General features: G+C 36.2%; 2 protein-coding genes across 2 annotated transcripts; both read left to right on the top strand.

Annotated features, from left to right (window-relative positions):
* The first annotated feature begins 757 nt into the window (after positions 1-757).
* On the top strand, positions 758-8539 carry LOC105499234 (olfactory receptor 4F15). Its single transcript, XM_071099433.1, has 2 exons — positions 758-828; positions 6543-8539. The coding sequence occupies exon 2, from the start codon at positions 6580-6582 to the stop codon at positions 7516-7518; it is 939 nt and encodes a 312-aa protein (XP_070955534.1). The 5' UTR covers positions 758-828; positions 6543-6579; the 3' UTR covers positions 7519-8539.
* A 9075-nt stretch (positions 8540-17614) lies between these two features.
* On the top strand, positions 17615-18545 carry LOC105499233 (olfactory receptor 4F3/4F16/4F29-like). The gene has a single exon (XM_011771739.3). It carries the CDS (start codon positions 17703-17705, stop codon positions 18543-18545), a length of 843 nt encoding a protein of 280 aa, XP_011770041.2. The 5' UTR covers positions 17615-17702.
* Positions 18546-22802: the final 4257 nt, after the last annotated feature.

The following is a 22802-nucleotide window of genomic DNA, read 5'->3' as shown; positions in this document are numbered from 1 at the left end:
ACTATTTTACTTGCCTACTTTATTCATGTATAGATAAAATTTATATTTATAAGGATTCCATATGATTTTTATGAATCTCTCGGAAAGTGTGTATTATTGGATTATCTGGAGATACTTTCATTTATCATGATAGGATTTAAATTGTCAAAGATTGTGTCCTTTGCAGGGACATGGATGGAGCTGGAGGCCATTATCATTAGCATACTAACTCAGGAATAGAAAACCAAAAGCCACATGTTCTCACTTATAAGCGGGAGTTAAATGATGAGAACACATGGACACACAGAGGGGAACAACACACACTAGGTCGTATTGGAGGGTGGGAGGAGGGAGAGGATCAGGAAAAATAGCTAATGTGTACTAAGCCTAATACCTCAGTGATTAAAAAATCTGCACAATAAGCCCACAAGACACATGTTTACCTATGTACCCACACATGTACCCCGACCTTAAAATAAAAGTTAGAAAAGAAAAATAACCCAGAAAAATATAAAGAGGTGGAGATTGATTTTTCTTAGGGATTCTAGAGTCATTTCTTCCTCCTGTGACTCATTATCAGCATTTCTTCTTTGTTGCTTTGAATATATTTCTAGGAGACAATTTCTTGGCTCACTGACGTTAGAGTTGCAGTCCCAGGTCATTATAGCTTTATTAGGTCACTATCCTCCAGTGCAGTTAATTAGCTATTTTTTCCATTTATATAAATACTTTAGGTATCTGTGTGTGCTTGAGATGACAGTCTGTAAATAGCTACAAGGTAAGGATGGCATGAAGTTCACAACAGGAACAAGGTAAACTAGATAAACTTCAGCTGCAGGAAAGACTCAGGTAACAGTTTGCTAGCCTGGGGCAGAAAGAAACAGGTGGTTGTTGTGGGGAAATGATCACAGCAAAGGAGTAAATATGAATTACGATGGATATGGAGAACAAGAATTAATCTTAGTTTTTTAACTAAAACTTAGAAATGACTTGGAGATGAAAAGGTGCAACAGGGTATACTACAGAGTCTGGAGTCTGCACTGTGGCTTGGTTCAGGGCAGGACTAGGATGTTTGTAAAGTTGTTTGTGGTACCCAGAGACCTTTGGGGAAATCTATTAGCGCTGAAAATGAAGAAAAATATGCTTGTTGTCTTCCTAACAAGCTTGTTATTTACTTCTAATTCTAGAGAAGACCCAATATATAAAAAGGAGAAGGTTCATTAGATACTAGTCATAAGTGAAGTTTTAAAAAATAAAATCCCAGTTTCATGGAATCAAGATGGAGAAGGAATAATTGAAAACTTATTTGGAAGAAAAACATCTAGGGTTCTAACTCACCATGAACTAAAAATAAATGTAGTGTCTGTTAAATTTAGTTGATTGAAGAATGGAGAAAAAAGTAGGAAACTAAATGTGTAGTGTTTAACAACCTGCAATAAATCTTCTATACTTGTTTATGTTTTCAAAACATTTATGATAATTTTTTTCGGGGTATACAATGGGAATTTTAGGTAGTGAAATGGAATGATTAGACAAAAGTGACAAAGATAGGTAGAAGATGGATCCTTTGAGGAAGGCTAAAGAAATTGAGGTGTTAAAACTAGAGGGTACAGATGAGTGATCTTTATTTGCTTTTACCAACATCAAGGATATTAAGCACTTATCTGACAGAGTAGCTGACAACTTCTTCATATCCAAAGAGGATGAATTAAGTGGACATCAGCTTAATTGAAAGGATGAGAGATTTCCTTTTTGTATGAGAACATTTGGACTTTTATGTTAATGAAAAGCAGGATGCAGCTGGGCGTGGTGGCTCATCACCTGTAATCCCAGCACTTTGGGAGGCCGAGGTGGACAGATCAGTTGAGTGCAGGAGTTTGAGACCAGCCTGGCCAACATGGTGAAACCTCATCTCTATTAAAAATACAAAAATTAGCCAGATGCGATGGTGCATGACTGTAATTCTGGCTACTCAGGAGGCTGAGGCTGGAGAATCGCTTAAACCCGGGAGGAGGAGGTTGCAGTGAATAAAGATTGTGCCACTGCACTCCAGCCTGGGTGAGAGTGAGAATCTGTCTCCAAAACAACAACAAAAAAGGTTTGACACCGGTTCATAATAGCTAAGAAATATATTTTTAAACCTTGAAAACTGAGGAAAAACTGACATTTCCTTGATGGGTAAATACAAGAAAGGAAGCGGTTCAGAACATATTCTCAGATCTTTTCCAGCTCACCGAGTTTACGAATTGAGAATAATGAACATATTTGTTTTCAAAATTTTAAAATGTAGTGATCATAAATCTATTCTAAGAAGTTGCCCAATTCTAATGCCATTCAATTCCAGTTAGGTGAATTTAAATTTAAATGATTCCATCAAATGCTAGAGTATCTGTATTTGTCACATTATCACAATTGTTTAAGTAGTATACATAGATGATAACTGTAATTCATATCATTATAATTATTGAGAGCAATAGCCAGGCCGGACTAGGGAACTCAAAGCAGGATATCTCCTAATGGCAATGGCCTTAGGAGAGAACACATTCTATCTATGGAGGGTCTGGGATGCATCAAAAACAGTCAAACAATTATAACCCAATGTGTCATCCTGGAAGCCATTCAGCGACCCAAAGATGAATACTTAATACTCAAGAAATGTGAAGACAAGAAGACAAGAGCTGAGTAAATTTTTAGATCTGCTGCTGTTTGCTCTTTGTGTTATTTTCTCATCTTTGCTTTACAAGGAATTATGAAGTAGGTACATGTTGTGTTTAGCTCAATTTATTCTTTTACTCAGTTCTAGCTTTCATTCTTGTAACTCTTATTCTCCTACCTAGCCCTTAAGCTCTTACTCTGTCTCTTAAAGCAACCAATCCTTGATAATCCTTCTTGGGTAATGATTAAGCTTAAAAATGGATCACTTATTTCCTCATCAGTAAGACTCTTATGTCTTGCATGTGTAAGATCTCCACTAAGGAAAACCAGCTGGCATTTTTTTTTTTCTGCAGTAGCTCAATGGAATATCCTTCCTGTATCAATGTAAGCAAAACTAGGGACTTCAGTATGTTAACCTAAAAAGAAAGCAACTCTAGTGCTGCAGTATGTTAACCTAAAAGAAAGCAACTCTAATGCTAAAAGGAAATATTTTTGGGCACTTGAGCTTTTAATATTGCACATCTAGACAAACTCCTACTTTGCCATCACTTGCCCTTTATCATAATGAACCATCTTAGTCTCCTGTTGAATTCAGTAATTCAATTTCCCCTTCTCTTTTTTTCTCATCTATTTCCTTTCTGATTTAAAAAATGTATTTAACTTAAAAAAAGTTCACCTTGCCTCTGTGTAGGTCCTGTCTTTGAGTAAACTTTACACAGAATCTCGTATTTTTTTGAAAGACCTAATAAACCCTCTTTTATTTTTGTTCTTTTCCTTGTAAATTCATTAAAAGTGAAATTTCCATTATTTCTTTTGCTATTCTGAGTTGTAAGTTTTTGCTATTCAAATTTCAGTTTGGAGGAAGCACCACATATATTTCCACTTCATAGCATATTTTTATTATTCCTACTTCATGGAAGCCTTAATAGCATTTTTTGCTACAAGGCTATTTTTTCTCTTAGTGATTAGAAGGATTTATTTTTGTCTTTTTTTTTTCCGCCCATTTCTAGACAAGTTTTGGTTAGTTTATAGTTCAGGTCATGAGGATTTAGATGTAAATCATAGAATGGTTTGCACAGCTCTTACTTAAAATTGTTCTGATAACCTTAGATTCTCATTTTATCTATGTTCAATTTCTTAATTTTTTCAACATAATTAATGTATCTATTTTCACTTTTATATAATCTGTAAGGTTTAGTGCATTGTTAAGCACTTGATAGATACAGCATAAATACTTGTTGAATGAATGAATGAATAAGCCAAGAAATCTTCCCAGCATTGTTTCTGAGTTGCTTTACAGTCAATACAAAGAATCATTGTATGTGAAACTAGACCCCACGAGTTTTATATGTATATGTGGGGAGATAAAACCAATGCATTTTTATTGGATAAAACCCACTGGAAAATACTGTAATAGAAGTTATAGTTGTAAGGATTCAGATAAAGGAAGAAGTCAGAAAACTGAGGTATCCTGAAAGTAGAAATTGAATTAGAAATAGAGTGTTTGAGACTCCCCAGGTAGTTGATAAATTATAGACTTTCTTCAAATGTTCTTACCCTTTCTGTAGAATGAAAATCTGTATGTGACACCAAAATTGCATTTGCTCTGATGAATATGGATTCCACAAAAGCAAAAATTCTTGTCAACGCTATAAACCCAACCTCTGGAATCATGTCTGGAATCCTGGGCACTCAAGATATTTTTTGAATTAATGAACAAAACCATTCAGAGAACCACTCAGGAGTTATATACCTAGCATAACTACTTTTCTAAGAACATGTTGGTTGACTAATGATCCTTGTTTCCTTATTGACAGTCATTAGTGGCCATCCTTGGTCCTACATGTAACTGGAGTCAGAAGTCACTAATGTATAGTTACAGAGCAAAAGTCAGGATGCACTCTCTCTCCCCATTCCCTCAATATCTCTTCCACCTTCCTGACAGGCTACTTGAAATCCCTCTGTAGATTCATTAGTTTAAGATTTTCCTTTTTCCCATAAAGCACTTGTTCACAGTAAGAAAGCTGTGCTGTATGGAATAATAGCCTTCAAAAATATTCATGTCCTAATTTCTGGATCTGGCAAAAAGGTACAGATATGAATAATTTAAGAATCTTGATTTACTTGGATTATCTGGACCTTCCCAATGTAATTACAAGGGTCCTTATAAGAGGAAGAGTCAGAGAGGAGATGCAATGACAGAAGTTGCGGTTGGAGTGATGCACTTTTAAGAGGCAGAAAGTCACGAGCCAAGCAAGGAATGGAGGCATCCTCTAGGAGCTGGAAAAGGCAAGGAAATGGATTCTTTTGTAGAAGCTCAAGGAGCAACGCAGCAATAGTAAACTAATGTAACAAGTATTTACTGTAAATGACTTTGGGAGTAAAAAGTTCTTGGTCCCAGTATAAATTTTCCCACCAATTACCTTTGTGAGGCTGAGCAGATTGCTTCCTATATTTCTTCCTTTATGAATTATTTATAAAACATAAATGTTGGACTAAATCAGGAACATTCCATTGAACAATGAAACTCTAATGGTTTATTTCTGACAGTTGTTCTTCATCCTTAAAGAATTGTAATATTGTCACACCTCCCCATGCTGGGACCTGGCCACCATTCTTTAGTTTATTTTCTGGACTTAATCTCCATTACTCAATCATCGTCTTCTTCCAGAGTGCAGATAGAGACACTGTCTGGCTCTTTTCACTCAATATTTTATTTCTGTCACTTTTATTCACTCCAAATGTATTTTGATAAAAAGAGAGACTGCCTTTATGTGACATGGTTTTTATCTTATGGTATCCTCTGGGTGTGTATATCTACATTAGAGGAGATTATTTGTTTCAGCTCATTACATATTTTATATAAAAATTGAGATTAAAAAATCACTTATAAAATGCAGTGGTTTCTTCCTAGAAGCCTTTTATTGACTTTAAAATGAATAAGACCCCATATTTATTTTTATGACATCTTATATAAATGTTTCTTTGAGTAGTTAAATAAGTACAGGATTGAAATAGGGATAGTGCGATAATTCCTGATTGGCATGTTGTTAATACACTATTATTATAAACCTTACTGAATTATGATGTACTCTCTTGACTCCAGTGTCATTCTTCAGTCCCATTAATGTATGCCTTCATTCAACAAGTGTGATACACTTATTATATGACTGTGTTGGTCACAATTGGTCATTGTGATGATGGTGGGAGCTACCATTGTGGATCAGTCATGGCTTCTGTATCCAAGAGTCTACATTTTAATTGGAGAAATGGACATTTCTATAACTGTGAGAAGCAGAGTAAAATAAATGCTGATGGTGCGATGAGAATACAGAGTCTTGGTCACACTGGGAAGATTTCACACATAAGTGAGAATTTGGCTGGGATTTTGAGAATTAGATTTTGTGAATTGGAGAATACAATAAGAGAAAATTTGAAATTTAAAAAAAGAAGGGAAACGTCTAAAGTCTGATTAAGCAATATAAATAGTAGAATAGAGACTTTGAAAGCTGTATGTTGTGCATGAGTAACTGTTAGGTGGCTCATGTCACTGGTTGAAATCATATCCATTGATAAGTAATCATAGTGAAAAGTATTTAAAGATGACCTTATATCTCACCCAAGTAGAACATCCTGGGAAGGATCAAATAGGAAATATTCATGTAACACAAAAGCAGAGGAGAGATAGGTCTAAGGATGGAATTAATTTAATAGTAGTAGTTTTGAAAACCCTAATGCCAAATAGGAGCCAGCTGACCCCTCTAAGTAGAAGTCCAGCATGCCTGTGATGAGGGTTATTTGACTGTGTGAGATGTTAATATGATACTTATTTTCATGGCTGGAGGCTTTCTTTCTTGAACATGAATACTTGCCTAGGTAATTCTTTCTCATTTTCTTTCTTCCTTTAGGTAAGTAACATGAAAACTGATCTTGGAGTCTGAGGCAATGAATGGAATGAATCACTCTGTAGTATCAGAATTTGTATTCATGGGACTCACCAACTCATGGGAGATTCAGCTTCTACTTTTTGTTTTCTCCTTGTTGTTCTACTTTGCAAGCATGTTGGGAAACATTGTCATTGTGTTCACTGTAATCACAGATGCTCATCTGCACTCCCCCATGTATTTCCTCCTGGCTAACCTCTCAATCATTGATATGGCATTTTGCTCAATTACAGCCCCTAAGATGATTTGTGATATTTTCAAGAAGCACAAAGCCATCTCCTTTTGGGGATGTATTACTCAAATCTTTTTTAACCATGCTGTTGGGGGCACGGAGATGGTGTTGCTCATAGCCATGGCCTTTGACAGATACGTAGCCATATGTAAACCTCTCCGCTACCTGACCATCATGAGCCCAAGAATGTGTCTCTACCTTTTAGCCACTTCCTCAGTCATTGGCCTTATCCACTCATTGGTCCAATTAGTTTTTGTGATAGATTTACCTTTTTGTGGTCCTAATATCATTGACAGTTTTTACTGTGACCTCCCTCGGCTCCTCAGACTTGCCTGCACAAACACCCAAGAACTAGAGTTCATGGTCACTGTCAATAGTGGACTCATTTCTGTGGGCTCCTTTGTCTTGCTGGTAATTTCCTACATGTTCATTCTGTTCACTGTTTGGAAACATTCTTCTGGTGGTTTAGCCAAGGCCCTCTCCACCCTGTCAGCTCATGTCACTGTGGTCATCTTGTTCTTTGGGCCACTGATGTTTTTCTACACGTGGCCTTCTCCCACATCACACCTGGATAAATATCTTGCTATTTTTGATGCATTTATTACTCCTTTTCTGAATCCAGTTATCTACACATTCAGGAACAATGACATGAAAGTGGCAATGAGGAGACTGTGCAGTCGCCTTGCGCATTTTACAAAGATTTTGTAAAGGGGTTGGCTGTGAAGATGTGTAACTATGAATTATTCCTCATGCTGGTTGCATAAAAGAAACTATGCAATTTCAGAGAAATACCGAAGACTCAGGCCATATTATATGCCTGAAAATCTATTAAATTATGGTAACAATTTCACTGTTAAATTAGAAGTGGTGTTATTCTTTGCACCGTGTGCATCAAAGTGCTAAATGTTGAATCTTAATGTCTTTTGTAACCTACCACTTTGAAAGACCTTGTTCTAGGCGAGTGCCATGTAATTGAACAAATAATAATACTATGTATCTTTTTCTCTATTGGACAGATTATTCTATCGATAGACAAACTACACATTCAATTAACCTGTTTACTACCTAACTCCCTTTTTTTTTTTTTTTTTTTTTTTTTGAGATGGAGTCTTGCTCTGTCACTCAGGCTAGAGTGTAATGGCATGATTTCAGCTCACTGCAACCTCTGCCTCTCCGGTTCAAGGATTCAAGCAATTCTTCTGCCTCAGCCTCCTGGGGGCTGGGATTACAGGCACCTATCACAACCCCTGGCTAATTTTTGTATTTTTAGTAGATATAGAGTTTCACCATGTTGGCCAGGCTGGTCTTGAACTCCTGACCTCAAGTGATCCACCTGCCTCCGCCTCCCAAAGTGCTCGGATTACAGGCATGAGCCACCACACCTGGCCTGTTTAGTATCTAACTCTCTTGATTTTAATTCTTTTTGTTCCTAAAGTGTTTGCTTTGTATTGCTCCAGTCTCTACATATTTTGCCTCCTTTTCAGGCTTCACTGTCTGGCCATCTGGAAAACTGTTAGGCCTATAGTTAGAATTAGAGTGGATTACCAACACCAATTTGTTGTAATCTCTTCAAATTACACGTACTAAAATCCACGAATTGAGTGGTGACTACAGTTTGCCCAAAGGCACACAGCTGGAAACCATCAAAGAGAGCCAGGCACCAGAAACCGTGACTTTCACTTTCAGATCAACTTTGTTTTTGATTTGATGCTCATATTCCACTCTTCCAGCTTTTCCTGTAGGCCTAATTTTGAGGCTATTTGAAGAGAGAGCTTTATACTAATCATTTCTATTACGTCCTACCAGGAAATCATTAGCACTTAGCACTTCTTTATCATTTCTGAATCCTTCCCTAATTTCTACCACCACGATACATTGCCTTGTTCAAGTCCTACCAAAGCTGAATTTTAAATCATTACTTTACATTTTCTTGTTCAAGTTCTACCAAAGCTGAATTTTAAATCATTAATTATAAAAAAGATGCTTGAACTTTATTATTAAACAGTGTTCTTTTGTCTATGGTAGTATTCAGAGACCCTTGATTAAATTCCATTTTATAGGTTTGAAGCTCATTCCATTGCTTACAGTGGATGATGTTTCTTCTTTTGGGAAACAGAAATGTGATTGGTGAATTACATAAGCTACACTAAGGTATTTATGCCTCTTTCTCAGAAGGATAAATTTCAAATATTTTAGCAAAAATTGAAAGATTTATAAAAGATGTGTGAAAATTATTTTTCCCCAAATTCTGTGACTTTTAATCTAACATGGTTACTAAAATATAGAAGCAAACCTATTAATTGAGGTTTTCATTATGAGGTAATGAAGCTCTGATCGCCTTTCACCATTTGTGTCCTAGGAGAGATAATTCATGTTACTCATATAGTGCTTCTTATGGTCCAGGTACTCTTCTAAGTGCTTTATTTGAATCTTATGATGCAGATTCATTCTCTCATTATACCCATTTTAGAGAGGAGGTGTCTGGGGCAGAGTTGCTAAGTATCCTCAAGGTTATGAAGTAGTAAGTCTGGACTCAAAGTCTGCTAGTTTGAATTCAGAGTTTTTCTTATAACCTGTGCACTATAATGCATCTCTGTCAATAAAACATATAAGAATAGCTTCTTTACTTAAAAGCAATCTCTATTTGTGGGCTCTCTACTGGGTGACCCCATCACCAGCAAACCCAGCATTTATGGGGTCAATTTACAAAAGTGTATTGTGTATGTATGCCCATTCAGCTGTTTTGTTGTAGGCTGTCACTATAATCAGGGAAGTTGAAATGCCAGAATTTCCTTGATATAGTATAGAGGGAAATGTCCAAAGTCTCCAGAAGATATTAAATAATTCCTAACGCTACCTTTTTGGGAGGAGCTGGGAGGACACAGCATCACTGTGGCTGCTTTAATAAGTGGCAGAAGGAAGGACTGTGCAACAACTCTAAGTACATATACACATAGTAATGATCTACCAGTACTTTGCTCAAACATAGACCATTTATCTGCACAATTAAACACCTAGAAGAAAAAGGAATATCAGAATATTTAAAGGACTGTTGGACACAGAGTTGACATTTACTCCCAGATTCCTGAAGGGTCATCACTCCTCTTTTGAGTGGAGGCATTTGGGAGTTGGGTAATATGTGGAGTCCTAGTTCAGATGGGGTGCATGTTGGGTTCACCAAATGACAACCTCCCAGTGATCATTACATCATTTCCTGAATGTATAATTGGAAAAGATATACTTGGTAGTTGGTACAACTCCGCACTTGTTCCTTGTCCTGTGGGGACAACTATGATAGCAGGGAAGTCACGAAACTACTATCTTATTCCCCAGTCTAAAATAGTATTTCTTTTTTCTTTCTTTCTTTCTTTTTTTTTTTTTTTTTGAGACAGAGTCTCACTCTGTTGCCCAGGCTGGAGTGCAGGGGCACGACCTGCAACTTCCATCTCCTGGGTGCAAGCAATTCTCCTGCCTCAGCCTCCCGAGTAGCTGGAATTATAGGCACATGCCACCACACCCAACTAATTTTTGTATTTTTATTAGAGACAAGGTTTCACCATGCTGGCGAGGCTGGTCTTGAACCCCTGGCCTCAAGCGATCCACATGCCTTGGCCTCCCAAAGTGCTGGGAATTCAGGTGTTAGCCCCCACACCCAGTCTAAATAGTATTTCAGAAATTATACTGCATTATGTAGGGGTAAAAATATCCCAAAGATACAGAAATAGTTCCCATCCTATCTCCATTTAATTAACCAGTGTGTCGCCTATAAAAGCTAGTCACTTCCTGGAGAATGCCAATGGACTGTTGTAAATCTATCCCAGCAGTAGTCTAAATTGCAGATGCTATGCCAAGGGTGTTATCTTTGCTAGAGCAGATTAACGTAGACCTGGGTATATAATATGTGATCATTGGTCTGGTAAATTTTCTTTTCCATCTCTTTTGGAAAGGAGAATTAGGAACAGTTAGCATTCACTTGGAATGGACAACACATACATTTGCTGTCTTACTCTGTCATAACATAGCCTGAAAAGACCTGAACCATTTTGGATATTTTATATTGTCTTAATGGTCTATTATATTAATAACACTATGCTGTCAAACCAGATGAAGAAGTGGCAACTATTAGATACTTTAGTAGTACACATATGCTCTCAAGAGAAGGAATAAACTCTATAGAGAACCGTGAAATTGTCACATCATTAAAATTTTGAGAGTTTGATGGTCCAGTGCATGCCAGGAGGTCCTTTTCAAAGCAAAGGAAAATGATGTTTTTTCCTTCTTATTTTTTTTATTTCAATAGGTTTTGGGGTACAAGTGGGGTTTTTTTTGTTGTTGTTACATGGATGAATAATATAGCGGTGAATTCTGAGATCTTTGTGCACCCATCACCTGATTAGTGTGCATTGTAACTAATGTGTAGCTTGTTTTTACCCCAGCCTCCCTCCTACTCTCCCACTTCTGATTTTCTAAAGTCTATTATATCATCCTGTCTGACTTTGTTTACTTGTAGCTTAGTTTCCACTTACAAGTGAGAACATAATGATTTTGGTTTTCCACTCCTGTGTTACTTCACTTAGAATAATGGCCTCTAGCTTCATCCAAGTTGCTGCAAAGGACATTATTTCATTCCTTTTCATGGTGGAGTAGTATTCCATGGTATATATATATTTTTGTCCATTCATTCGTCGATGGGAACTTAGGTTGGCTTTCCGCATCTTTGCAATTACGAATCGTGCTGCTATCAATATACGTGTGCAAGCATCTTTTTCATATAATGACTTCTTTTCCTTTGGGTAGATACCCAGTAATGGGACTGCTGGATCAAATGTTAGATCTACTTTTAGCATTTTAAGGAATTTCCATACTGTTTTCCATAGAGGTTGTACTGATTTACATTCTCACCAGCAGTGTATAAGTCTCCCCTTTCCCCCACATCCATGCCAACATCTATTGCTTTTTGACTGCTTAGTAATGGCCATTCTTGCAGGAGTAAGGTGGTGTCTTGTAGTTTTGATTTTCATTTCCCTGATGATTCGTAATGTTGAGCATTTTTTCATACATTTGTTGGCCATTTGTATATCTTTCTTTGAGAAATGTCTATTCATGTGCTTGCCCACTTTTTGATGGGATTATTTTATTTTCTGCTGATTTGAGTTCCTTGTAGATTGTGGATACTAGTCCTTTGTTGGATGCATAGATTGCAAATATTTTCTCCCATTCTATAGGTTGTCTATTTACTCTGATTATTTCTTTTGCTGTGCAGAAGCTTTTTAGTTTTATTAGGTCCGATTTATTTTTGTTCTTGTTGCATTAGGTTTTGAGGTCTGAGTCATGAATTCTTTGCCTAGGTTGATGTCTACAAGAGTTTTTCTGATGTTATCTTCTAGAATTTTTTATAGTTTTGGGTCTTATATTTTAGTCTTTGGTTCACTTTGACTTGATTTTTGTATGAGGTGAGAGACACAGATCCAGTTTCATTCGTGTACATGTGGCTTGCCAGTTTTCTCAGAACCATTTATTGAATAGGGTGTCCATTCCCAATTTATGTTTTTGTACACTTTGTCAAAGATCAGTTGGCTGTATATATTTGACTTTATTTCTGGGTTCTTTATTCAGTCCCATTGGTTCATATGCCTACTTGTATACAAGCACCACACTGTTCTGGTAACTATTGCCTTGTAGTATAATTTGAGGTCTGGTAATGTGATGCCTCCAGGTTTGTTCTTTTAATCAAAGGAAAATTATTGCATCTTGCACCTTCTATCACTAATAAGAAAGAACTATACCTGGTAGATATTTTTGTTGTTGTTGTTGTTGAGACGGAGTCTCATGCTGTTGCCCAGGCTGGAGTGCAGTGGCGCGATCTCCGCTCACTGCAAGCTCCGCCTCCCGGGTTCCCGCCATTCTCCTGCCTCAGCCTCCTGAGTAGCTGGGACTACAGGCGCCTGCCACCGCGCCCGGCTAATTTTTTGTATTTTTTTTTTTTAGTAGAGACGGGGTTTCACTGTGGTCTCGATCTCCTGACCTTGTGATCCGCCCGCCTCGGCCTCCCAAAGTACTGGGATTACAGGCTTGAGCCACCGCGCCCGGCCAGATTTCTTCCATTTCTGGAAGAAGCATAGGCTATAACCAGGAAAACTACCACAACTCATATGCTGAAAGCCATGAAAGTCTGTCAACTTTGAGTAGGGTGCAAATCTAGAAAAGGTTTTTCTGCAAAAAATCCCGACTTTGTGCAAATAGCCCTACTTCTTGGGTCATACTACCTGGCATACCCAGGTATTAGAAAAATTGGTGGTGAAAAGAGAAGAAATGAGTTTTATAGCAAGCACCAGTTGGATAATTACAACACAAAGCTTTAGGGGCTTAAGCAATCATTTTTCTAAAAATTACAGAGTAATTAACACTTAGACATGTAATTCCACAAGATGTCATATTATACCACATTAAAGATATGGAGGTATGAGAGTTAGCACATGACCATTAGATCTACTGGCATCTTCACATACTGTACCACCCAGAATCTGCTCATCTAATGAAGCAATGAAATGGCTGTTATCAAAATAGTCCTCATGGTGAGCTACAGGAAAGAGGATTTCAATAGCTATGTTTTGTATTAATTACCTTTTCCTTCCCCTCCTTTCCCACTAATTCACGTGAAAGACACTGGCGGCTACCATTTTGGGTTTAGATTACTCTGCAAAGACATAACAACTCATTTCTTCTATTTTGCTAACTTTCTTCTGCCGTGATATTATTTGTCCTGCCCTGTTTGTCCCCTGGATAAAAAATGAGTGGATTCAGACAAGAATAGCACAGCTTCCATTTGTCTCTCCAGTGTCACTCTTAACCCTTCTCCACCCAGTTTTGTGCCTTTATTAAGCTCTTCTTCAGTTACCTAGCTTGAGTGTGCCATCTCTTGTCCTGGTAGGATCCTGACTGACACAAGTGTACAAAACTGAAAGTAAAAGTACCTTGGTTTCTTGCACAACAATCTCATTGTCAGAAGTACTTATTGCAAAAACTTTATTGTCTATTTATTCAGATTTATATGCACAGCAGCATAGTATGTGCTGTTTTGGTATCCACTGCTTCACTCAATGGTGTGTTGTGGTTGTCTTTAACTATATAGATATCAAACCTGCTTTACAGTGGCTTTAGAGAATTTGATTGTATGGATGTAGCATACTTTTGAAAATTTATCATCAACTGCTGGATGTTTTAGTTGTTTCATTTACTATTAAGCTCTGAACACTGGAATGAATTTCTCTACAGCTAAATCTTGGTAAGTATCCATAACTACTCAGTATATGATTATGTGAAAATGAAGTGTTGTATACACTCTTCTACCATTTAAACTGTACTAAAAATTTGGCACAGTGGCTTTTCTGGAGATGATAAAATGATTAGAGTTAATTTTTTGAGTTAACATTTACTTATTTTCAGGGATTAATTATAATGAGTAGTTATCACTATTGCCGACAAAACAGCACAAATATATTAAGCAAAAATATTCCACTTTTGTTTCCCTCTTTTTCTCTAGTGTCTTATTATGAACTTTTGCATCTTTTGGTTGCACTGGTCAAAGCAAATAGTTCTCTAGTGGCAAAGCCCATGATCCATAAGCTCCTTTAAACTATCATGTTTTTGCAGTATCACTTGGTCACTGTCCCCTTGAGGTATATGTAATTAGCCTTATATTTCCTATGGCAGGATATGATATGGCATTTCACGTTAGAGAACACAGGAAACTCCCAGAGTACCTGAACATGTTGTTCTCTCTATACAGGTAAAGTGGAAGGTTGCAAATAAATTTAACAACGGGATATTGGCTTTAGTTTTAGACAAGGTTCTGTTGTGGGACTTGCTATGCAAGTGAGTCATAATCTAAAGCAAAGTAGATAGGGTCCAGGATAAGGAATTGAATAACACGAGAGAATAAATGTGAAAAAGTTTATTGACATTTTGGAAGAAGTTAACTGGCATTGGCTTTGAGCTAGGATTACATTGTGTCTAGGGAAAGGTGAAAGACATTAGAAAAAGTCTGACTTTGCAATATTTTAAATTCAGCATAGGTTGCAATTAATCACTCTCTTCTCAATGATTACATGAATGATTCTTATCCTTTGTCATGTGACAAATAGGCAAGAAAAACTGACACATGCAGATAGAGAAACATAGGTTATTATATTTTTCTCTCAATTTTCTTTTCAAAAGAGATGGGTATAAACTGATCATTTTCCGTAACAAGGGAAGCAAATTTCTTAAGAATTTGTCAAGTTGCAAGATGAAAGAGTCTCATAGATACTTCATTACAAATGAAAGACATGGAGACCAAAAGACCCAGAGCTTAGTAAATAATTTCCAATGTAATGTCATTTAAAAATGTGATGTGAAAAGTTTAAAAATAAAATAATACATAAACCACCAGGAGCTTGATTTAGTTTCCTGGTCTCTTATATGATTTAGAATTACAGTGTTTGTATTAATTGTATCTTTGAACTGTAGATAGAATGAAGAAGGATTTAGTGAATGCTTATAAATAAATTTTTTTTTTTTTGGGAATCAGGTAAGTGAGAAAACATTCTAAGAGTAAATATAAAAGGTATTGAGTTTGTTGAATCTTGGAAACAGAAAGATAAGGGCTAACTTTGTTGCATTTATGTATATAAAAGTTAATTTGACTGGATACATGACTATAAAACTTTATGGGATCCTTACAATTTACTCTGTAAAGTTAGTATCATTAATTGCAATTTGATAGACCAACTAAGACTCATAAATTTAAATAATTTGCCCAATACTAACTTGTAAGTGGCTGAAAAATTATATAAATATTGGTTTCTTTCCAACGTGCTATGTTGCTTCTCTAAATAAAACTGATATTAGAGTAAAATGTGATAAATCTTTGCACAGAGGTTTGAACAAAATGCTTCCCAGTGTACCAAAATGCTCTTTGTAGTTTAAGCTTTTTAGATCATGTGCTAAATAGTCTAGGGCAGTGATTCTCAAATTATCTTCTCAGATTATTTTAGTTACATATTTTTTCCCCCAGTGCTTCTTGAACTTATACTTTGGTACAATACAAAATCAAACACTTAGATTTTGCTGTAATGTCATATTATTAAAGAACTTTCTAAACACTCTCAATGTCAGTATCTAACATAAAGTAAACCAGTAACTAACAGTTGGTGGACATGCTCTTCTCTGTAGACCACTTTTTTATTGCTTCAGAGAATCCAAATGTGAAAAAGTACTAATCCCTGCCTTTAAGATACGTCAACTTGGTGAGTTAGACTTGTACTCAGTTTACTACAATACAAGGGATAGTAAAATGAGTACTGGTAATATAAAGCAAGACCTCACAGCTATGGTAAACATTTCTTAAACTTTGAAATACTTTCGAGATGTGGGGAGTGGGGAAGAATGTTTTTTCCAGAATAGGGCTGTGGTCTTGGAAATGGATGCAATAGTTGAGAAAACATAAATAGTTTTGTGTGACTAGAGCCAAGCTATATTAGTCTTGAAGCAAAAATTAAAAGAATTTGGAATCAAATTCCCGTTACCCATGTTGACCAGTCTTGTATTTCAAGAGGAACATCACAGCCACTACTCTGGGACAAGCAGAGGGATATTAAAGCAGAGAAGGTTTTCTCTTTCACACTTGGTTGTCACACTGTGTTAACACAATTTCAGAGCCTATCAGGAGATTAGGTTCTTCTCTCAACTCTCTGCAAGTTTTATTAAAGTGTAGTTAACAGATAAAAATTATACATATTTATGGTGAACAATGTGATACTTTGATACATGTATATGTATGAAATAATTAAATCAAGCTAATTAACATATTCATCTCCTACACTTATCATTTCTTTGTGGTAAAAACATTGAAGATCTGTTCTCCTAGAAATTTTAAGTATGAAGTACATTATTATTAACTCTAGTTACCATGCTTCACAACAGGCCTCCAGAATTTATTTGTCTTGTTTAACTGAAACATGGTACTGGTGCATAACATCTCATTCCCTGCCTGTTTCATCAACCCTTGTCAGCTGCTAATTCTAATATCTAGTTCTATGAGTTTGACTTATTTAGATGCCACATATAAGTGAGATTTTACAGTACTTGTAATTCTGTGTCTGTCTTATTTCACTTAGCATAATATCCTACAGGTTCATCCATGTTATTGCAAATGACAGAATTTCCCCCTTTTTTTTTTTGGTAAGGCTGAAGAGTATTCGATTGTATAGGTACACACACACACAGACACAAACACACATTTTCTTCATCTACTTATGTATCAATGAACACTCTATCTTAGCTATTGTGAATAATGCTATGATGAACATAGCAGTACAGATATTTCCTTGAGGTATGTATTTCAATTCCTTTGAATATATACCTAGAATAAGATTTCTAGATTATATGGTAGTTCTCCCTCTCTCTCTTTTTTTGGAAACTCCATAGTGTGTTTCATAATGGCTATAGAAATTATATTCCCAACAACAGTGTACAAGGGTTCCTTCACTTCACAGCCTTGTCAAGGCTTGTTACCTGTTGTCTTTTTGGTAATAGCTATTCTGACAGGTCTGAGATAATGTCTCATTGTCATTTTAATCATATCCTTAATGATTAGTGATAAGATTTTTTATATACCTGTTGGTCATTAGGTTGGTTTTAATGCTAAAGTGGAAATAGACTTTTATAACTTTGACTTCTTTCTTTCTAGTTTATTAATATGATTATTATTTACATTTTCTGCTGTTGTTCTCTTCAGGTACCACTGCTAACAAAGCCAGTGGTTGGGGCAAATCACTCTGTGGTGTCAGTTTGTGTTCCTGGGACTCACCAATTCCTGGGACATCCGACTTCTCCTCCTTGTGTTCTCCTCCATGTTTTACATGGCCAGTATGATGGGAAACTCTCTCATTTTGCTCACTGTGACTTCTGACCCTCCCTTGCACTCCCCCATGTATTTTCTGTTAGCCAACCTCTCCTTCATTGACCTGGGTGTTTCCTCTGTCACTTCTCCCAAGATGATTTACAACCTTTTCAGCAAGCACAAAGTCATCCCCTTTGGAGGCTGCATCGCTCAGATCTTCTTCATCCACATCATTGGTGGTGTGGAGATGGTGCTGCTCATAGCCATGGCCTTTGACAGATACGTGGCCATATGTAAGCCCCTCCACTACCTGACCGTTATGAGCCCAAGAATGTGCATGTTCTTCTTAGTGGCTGCCTGGATGACGGGCCTTATCCACTCTGTAGTTCAGTTGGTTTTTGTAGTAAACTTGCCCTTCTGTGGTCCTAATATATTGGACAGCTTTTACTGTGACCTTCCTCGGTTCATCAAACTTGCCTGCACAGACACCTACCGACTGGAGTTCATGGTTACAGCCAACAGCGGATTCATCTCTTTGGGCTCCTTCTTCATACTGATCATTTCCTATGTTGTCATCATTCTCACTGTTCAGAAACACTCTTCAGCTGGTTTATCCAAGGCTCTGTCCACACTTTCAGCTCACATCAGTGTGGTAGTTTTGTTCTTTGGTCCTTTGATTTTCTTCTATACATGGCCATCTCCCTCCACACACCTGGATAAGTTTCTGGCCATCTTTGATGCAGTTCTCACTCCTCTTTTAAATCCTATCATCTACACATTCAGGAATCGAGAAATGAAGATGGCAATGAGGAAAGTATGCAGACAACTGGTAAATTACGGGAAGATATCCTAAGTCATGGCTTGTATTGTGAGTGTCTTTATTAACTATTGAAGTTTATTGCTGAAGCTTCTCTTTGTCCTACCTTAATTTGATCATCCACATGGATATTGGGTCTATTTTTTCATTTAGGAGGGAGGGAAATTTGCTTCTGAAAAGAGAAAAAAGTTACATATAAATTATTTAGAAACCAAATATTAAAGTTTTGAGCCTTAATTCCTAAGAGTAATTATTAGAAATATGTAAGATGGAAGGCTATTTGAAGGCCTCTGAAAAGGGAGAAATATCTCCTTCATCCACTGTAATTCAGTATGACCTTAAATTGACTATATCTGCAAAGACAAACGTTTGCAAAGAAGGCCACATTCACAGTACTCAGTGTTAGAATTTTAACATACCTATTTGGTGAACACAAATCAAACCACAACAGTAGTATAGGTAGTACAAATATCTGAGAATAGAAATGATTGTAGTATAGTTACCTATTTATCAGAGTAAAACAATTTTTAAAACAAAGTTAATAGAAGTAACTTTTGAAATCCACTATGTTTTTTAAAATAATGGAGCATATAAAGTCAGCATAAAGCACAAAAAGTGATTCCTGTGGGCTAGAGAATTTTTGTCTACCGGCAGGGACATTTACAAAGAAGACAAAAAATAACACTTACTATTTTTTTAAAAGAAGAAAGAATAAATTTGTTATGTCATTCAAACAGAGAGAATGCCAAATTCTAGTCTTGCTTTAATGTAATATTTGGCAATAAAACATTCTTGAGATTTAAAAAAATAGATCAATCAAAGCTGAGCTGTGAAAAACTTTGCCAAAATTTTAACATATATCATTGCTTCTATTCAGAAGCATTATTTGTAGTTACATATATGTAACAAAACAGAATTTACTTCCTCACACTTCTAAAGCTTTCTGTATCCTTTGGGTTTTGTCTTTTACTATTGTTCTTCACATACTGGAATAACTAGACATTTTATCTTAGAATGAATCTACCCCTTTCTCCCTCTTGATAAACAAAACCAGATCCTATTACATTACATAGCCTGTCATATTTTTTGGTTATTATTACTTCTAGTTTTAATGACTCTTAGTAATTATGACATTAACCAAAGAAACTGACTTTTATTTCATAGAGAGTATTTGCTAAAGAAAACTAAAACCTGACAATATTTAATGTGGTAAAAACATTAGTTGGTTTTTGAGGAACCATATATTTTATTGAGAAATTATTATAATAGAAGAAAAGAGATCTCAGTAAAGGTTTGGGCTCAGTTCCTAGTACAACGAAAACAGGTGGGAATTTATGGCTATGGAGCAGGCTGTAGTTTCTGTGGGTGGAAAATTATTAAAAAGAGACATCAAAGGTAGTGGAGAATTCTTGCTAAACTTACCTAACAGGATTCTTGCTGCAGGCAGGCAAGAACATATCAAGGATGGAGAAGAGGAATTAGATCAGATATCAAGCGTAATCAGATATCAAGGCTGGAAGATCCTCCCTAAACTCTTAGCAGTATTCTTGCTAAAACTGGGCTATGCAGGTTCAGTGGAGAAGAGGGCCAAGGTTGAGGCTTATTTGGAAAGTGGGACAAGAAAAGTCTGACTAAAGTTTGGTCAAGGGAAGAGTTTTTGTCAATTCAAAGATGGAAAATTGAGTATTGTCTTACATACACAATTATTTTATTAACCAGTGAACTCATGAGCACGCAAAATATAACCATTTACTACCACAATTATTCTATTTACATCTTCTTAAAGGAAGTAAATGTTTTTCTTAAAGTAGGAAAAATGAAAACATTTACTAAGATGATTTGAACACTCTATAAAGGTATGAATAAAGTGACACAAACACATCACACACATACACACACACACACACACACACACACACACACACACAAAACACATTCTCCATGACCACTGCCCTCAGCATTAGAAACAGTAATGGCTTCCTGCTGTAGCTAGTCCTGGATACTTAACCATTCCTTGTTGGTCTTCTATAATACCACTTGCACTGTTGGAAATTAAATTTCCTCATTTATTCCATTTGAATATGGTACTTTTTCTTGGTGTGACCCTGAAATAAGTATTTGTGCACAGAAAAGCCCCAGGAAAGAGCACCTAAAAATGATTTCTGGGATTAGCTGGCTCATATATTTAAGGAGTACCTGTATAACTTCCTTATCTCAGGAATACTGGACTCTGATTACACAAGCTTTCTTCTACAAGTTCATGGAAAATGCTTCTTATGAAAAAAACTATGCATGGGCTTCAAATTCTTTTTGCACCAAAATAAATTCATACTAACTTGTGATAACATGTCTAAAAGGAATCTAGTATGAGGTACTAGGAAGGATAAGACATCAGTGTGAAAAGAGCCCATATCAGAACAACATGATTTCTTCTGAAATTGAAGCAAGAACAAACATCAAATTTATGGTGAAGCTTGGGGAGAAAAATGGTGAAATCACTGATGCTTTACAGAAAGTTTGTGGAGACAATTCCCCAAAGAAATTATCAGTTTAAAACTGTATAACTCATTTTAAAAAGGGATGACTATGTTCTATGTTGGAAGACAAAGTTTGCAGGAGCAGAGCATTCACATCAATTTTTAAAGAAAAAAATTAAACTTGTTATACCCTAATTGAAGAGGACTACTGATTAACAGCACAAACAATAGCCAACTCCATAGACATTTCAATTGGTTTAACTTACACAATTCTGACTGAAAAAGGTGAGCAAACATTTTACTGGACAGCTGCCAAAACTGTTGCATCCAGATCAACAGCAGAGAAGAGCAGAGCTTTCAGTGGAAATTTAAAACAAGTGGGAACAATATCCTGAAGCATTTCTTTGAAGAATTACAATAGGACATGAAGCATGGCTTTACCAGTATGATCCTGAAAACAAAGCACAATCAAAGCAATGGCTACCAAGAAGTGTAAGTAGTCCAGTCAAAACAAAAGTGGACCAGTAAGAACAAAGATAATGGCCACAGTTTTTTTGGGATTCTCAAGGAATTTTTCTTTTTGACTTTCTAAAGGGCCAAAGAACATTAACATTTGCTTATTATGAGAGTGTTTTGAGAAAGTTAGCCAAAGCTTTAGCAGAAAAACACCCAGGAAAGCTTTACTAGAGAGTTCTTCTCCACCAAAACAAAGCTCCTCCTGCTTATTCCTCTCATCAAACAAAGGCAATTTTGTGAGAGTTTGGTGGGAAATCATTAGGCATCTACACTGAAGTCCTGATTTGGCTTCTTCTAACTTCTTTTTGTTTCCTAATCTTAAAAAAATCCTTAAATGAAACTTCTTCATTTCATAATGTAAAAAAGCTGCATTGACATGGTTCAATTTCCTAGGACCCTCAGTTCTGTAGAGATGGACTAAATGGCTGATATCATTGCTTACAAAAGTGTCTTGTACTTGATGGAGCTTATGGTGAGAAAGTTTATATTTTTATCTTTTAATTCCATTTTTTTCCCACAAACTTTTGGAAGTCCTCCTTATATGTAGAATAAATGTAGACTATTATTGTTCAAGTTTTCAATTGTGTTTGTATAGAATGAAACGTAGGTCAAGGCAAGGAACTGTAATCTCCATTACAACTAAATGTCACTGCCACTTGATCTCCCAATCCTTACCCTTTTTGCTGGTGGAGCTACTCTTTCATCCAAGTCTGAATAAACCAGCCTTTCCTTGAAGTTAAAAAAAAAAAAAAAAAAAAAAAAAAGACCTTTATTTTTGGTTGGCTTTATCTGGACCAGTTGCCCTTAGGACTATAACAAGAATTAGGTCACACTACAACTTATATAGAGAAGTACAAAGCCTGCTCTGAAAATATAAAGTTTAAACTAAAAGAGTTATAGGATTTTCTAAATATTTGCTGGGGTCTGAGGAAAAGGCACATGAGTGAATTCAATGGTTAGGCTGAAAAAGACTAACGAGACAAAAATCAGAAATCAATATGGTATATCACGTGGGATTTAGGCATTAATAATTGATTTGAGTGCCTGGATAAGTGCTAACAGCCTGCTAGGTTGGTTAATGCAATCCTGTACTCAGTGAAGACGTTCCAGTATAAATGTCCATCAAAGGTCATCCATTTTTGAGGAGGCACTTAAATATCATATGGATTAGAAATCTTCCAGCAAACCTGAGGCATGTGATTAAAGTTAAGTTGTTATCAGCTTAAAATAGACTAGTATAACTTTATGGTAAACACAAAGCAGAACCTATAGTTGATTTGCAAAAGATAAAGAGAGTGGA

This window comes from Macaca nemestrina, chromosome 7 (assembly GCF_043159975.1).
Source record: "Macaca nemestrina isolate mMacNem1 chromosome 7, mMacNem.hap1, whole genome shotgun sequence".
Lineage (NCBI taxonomy): Eukaryota > Metazoa > Chordata > Mammalia > Primates > Cercopithecidae > Macaca > Macaca nemestrina.
Note: the sequence above shows the minus strand (reverse complement) of the source record. Positions and strands in the feature narration are given on the sequence as shown.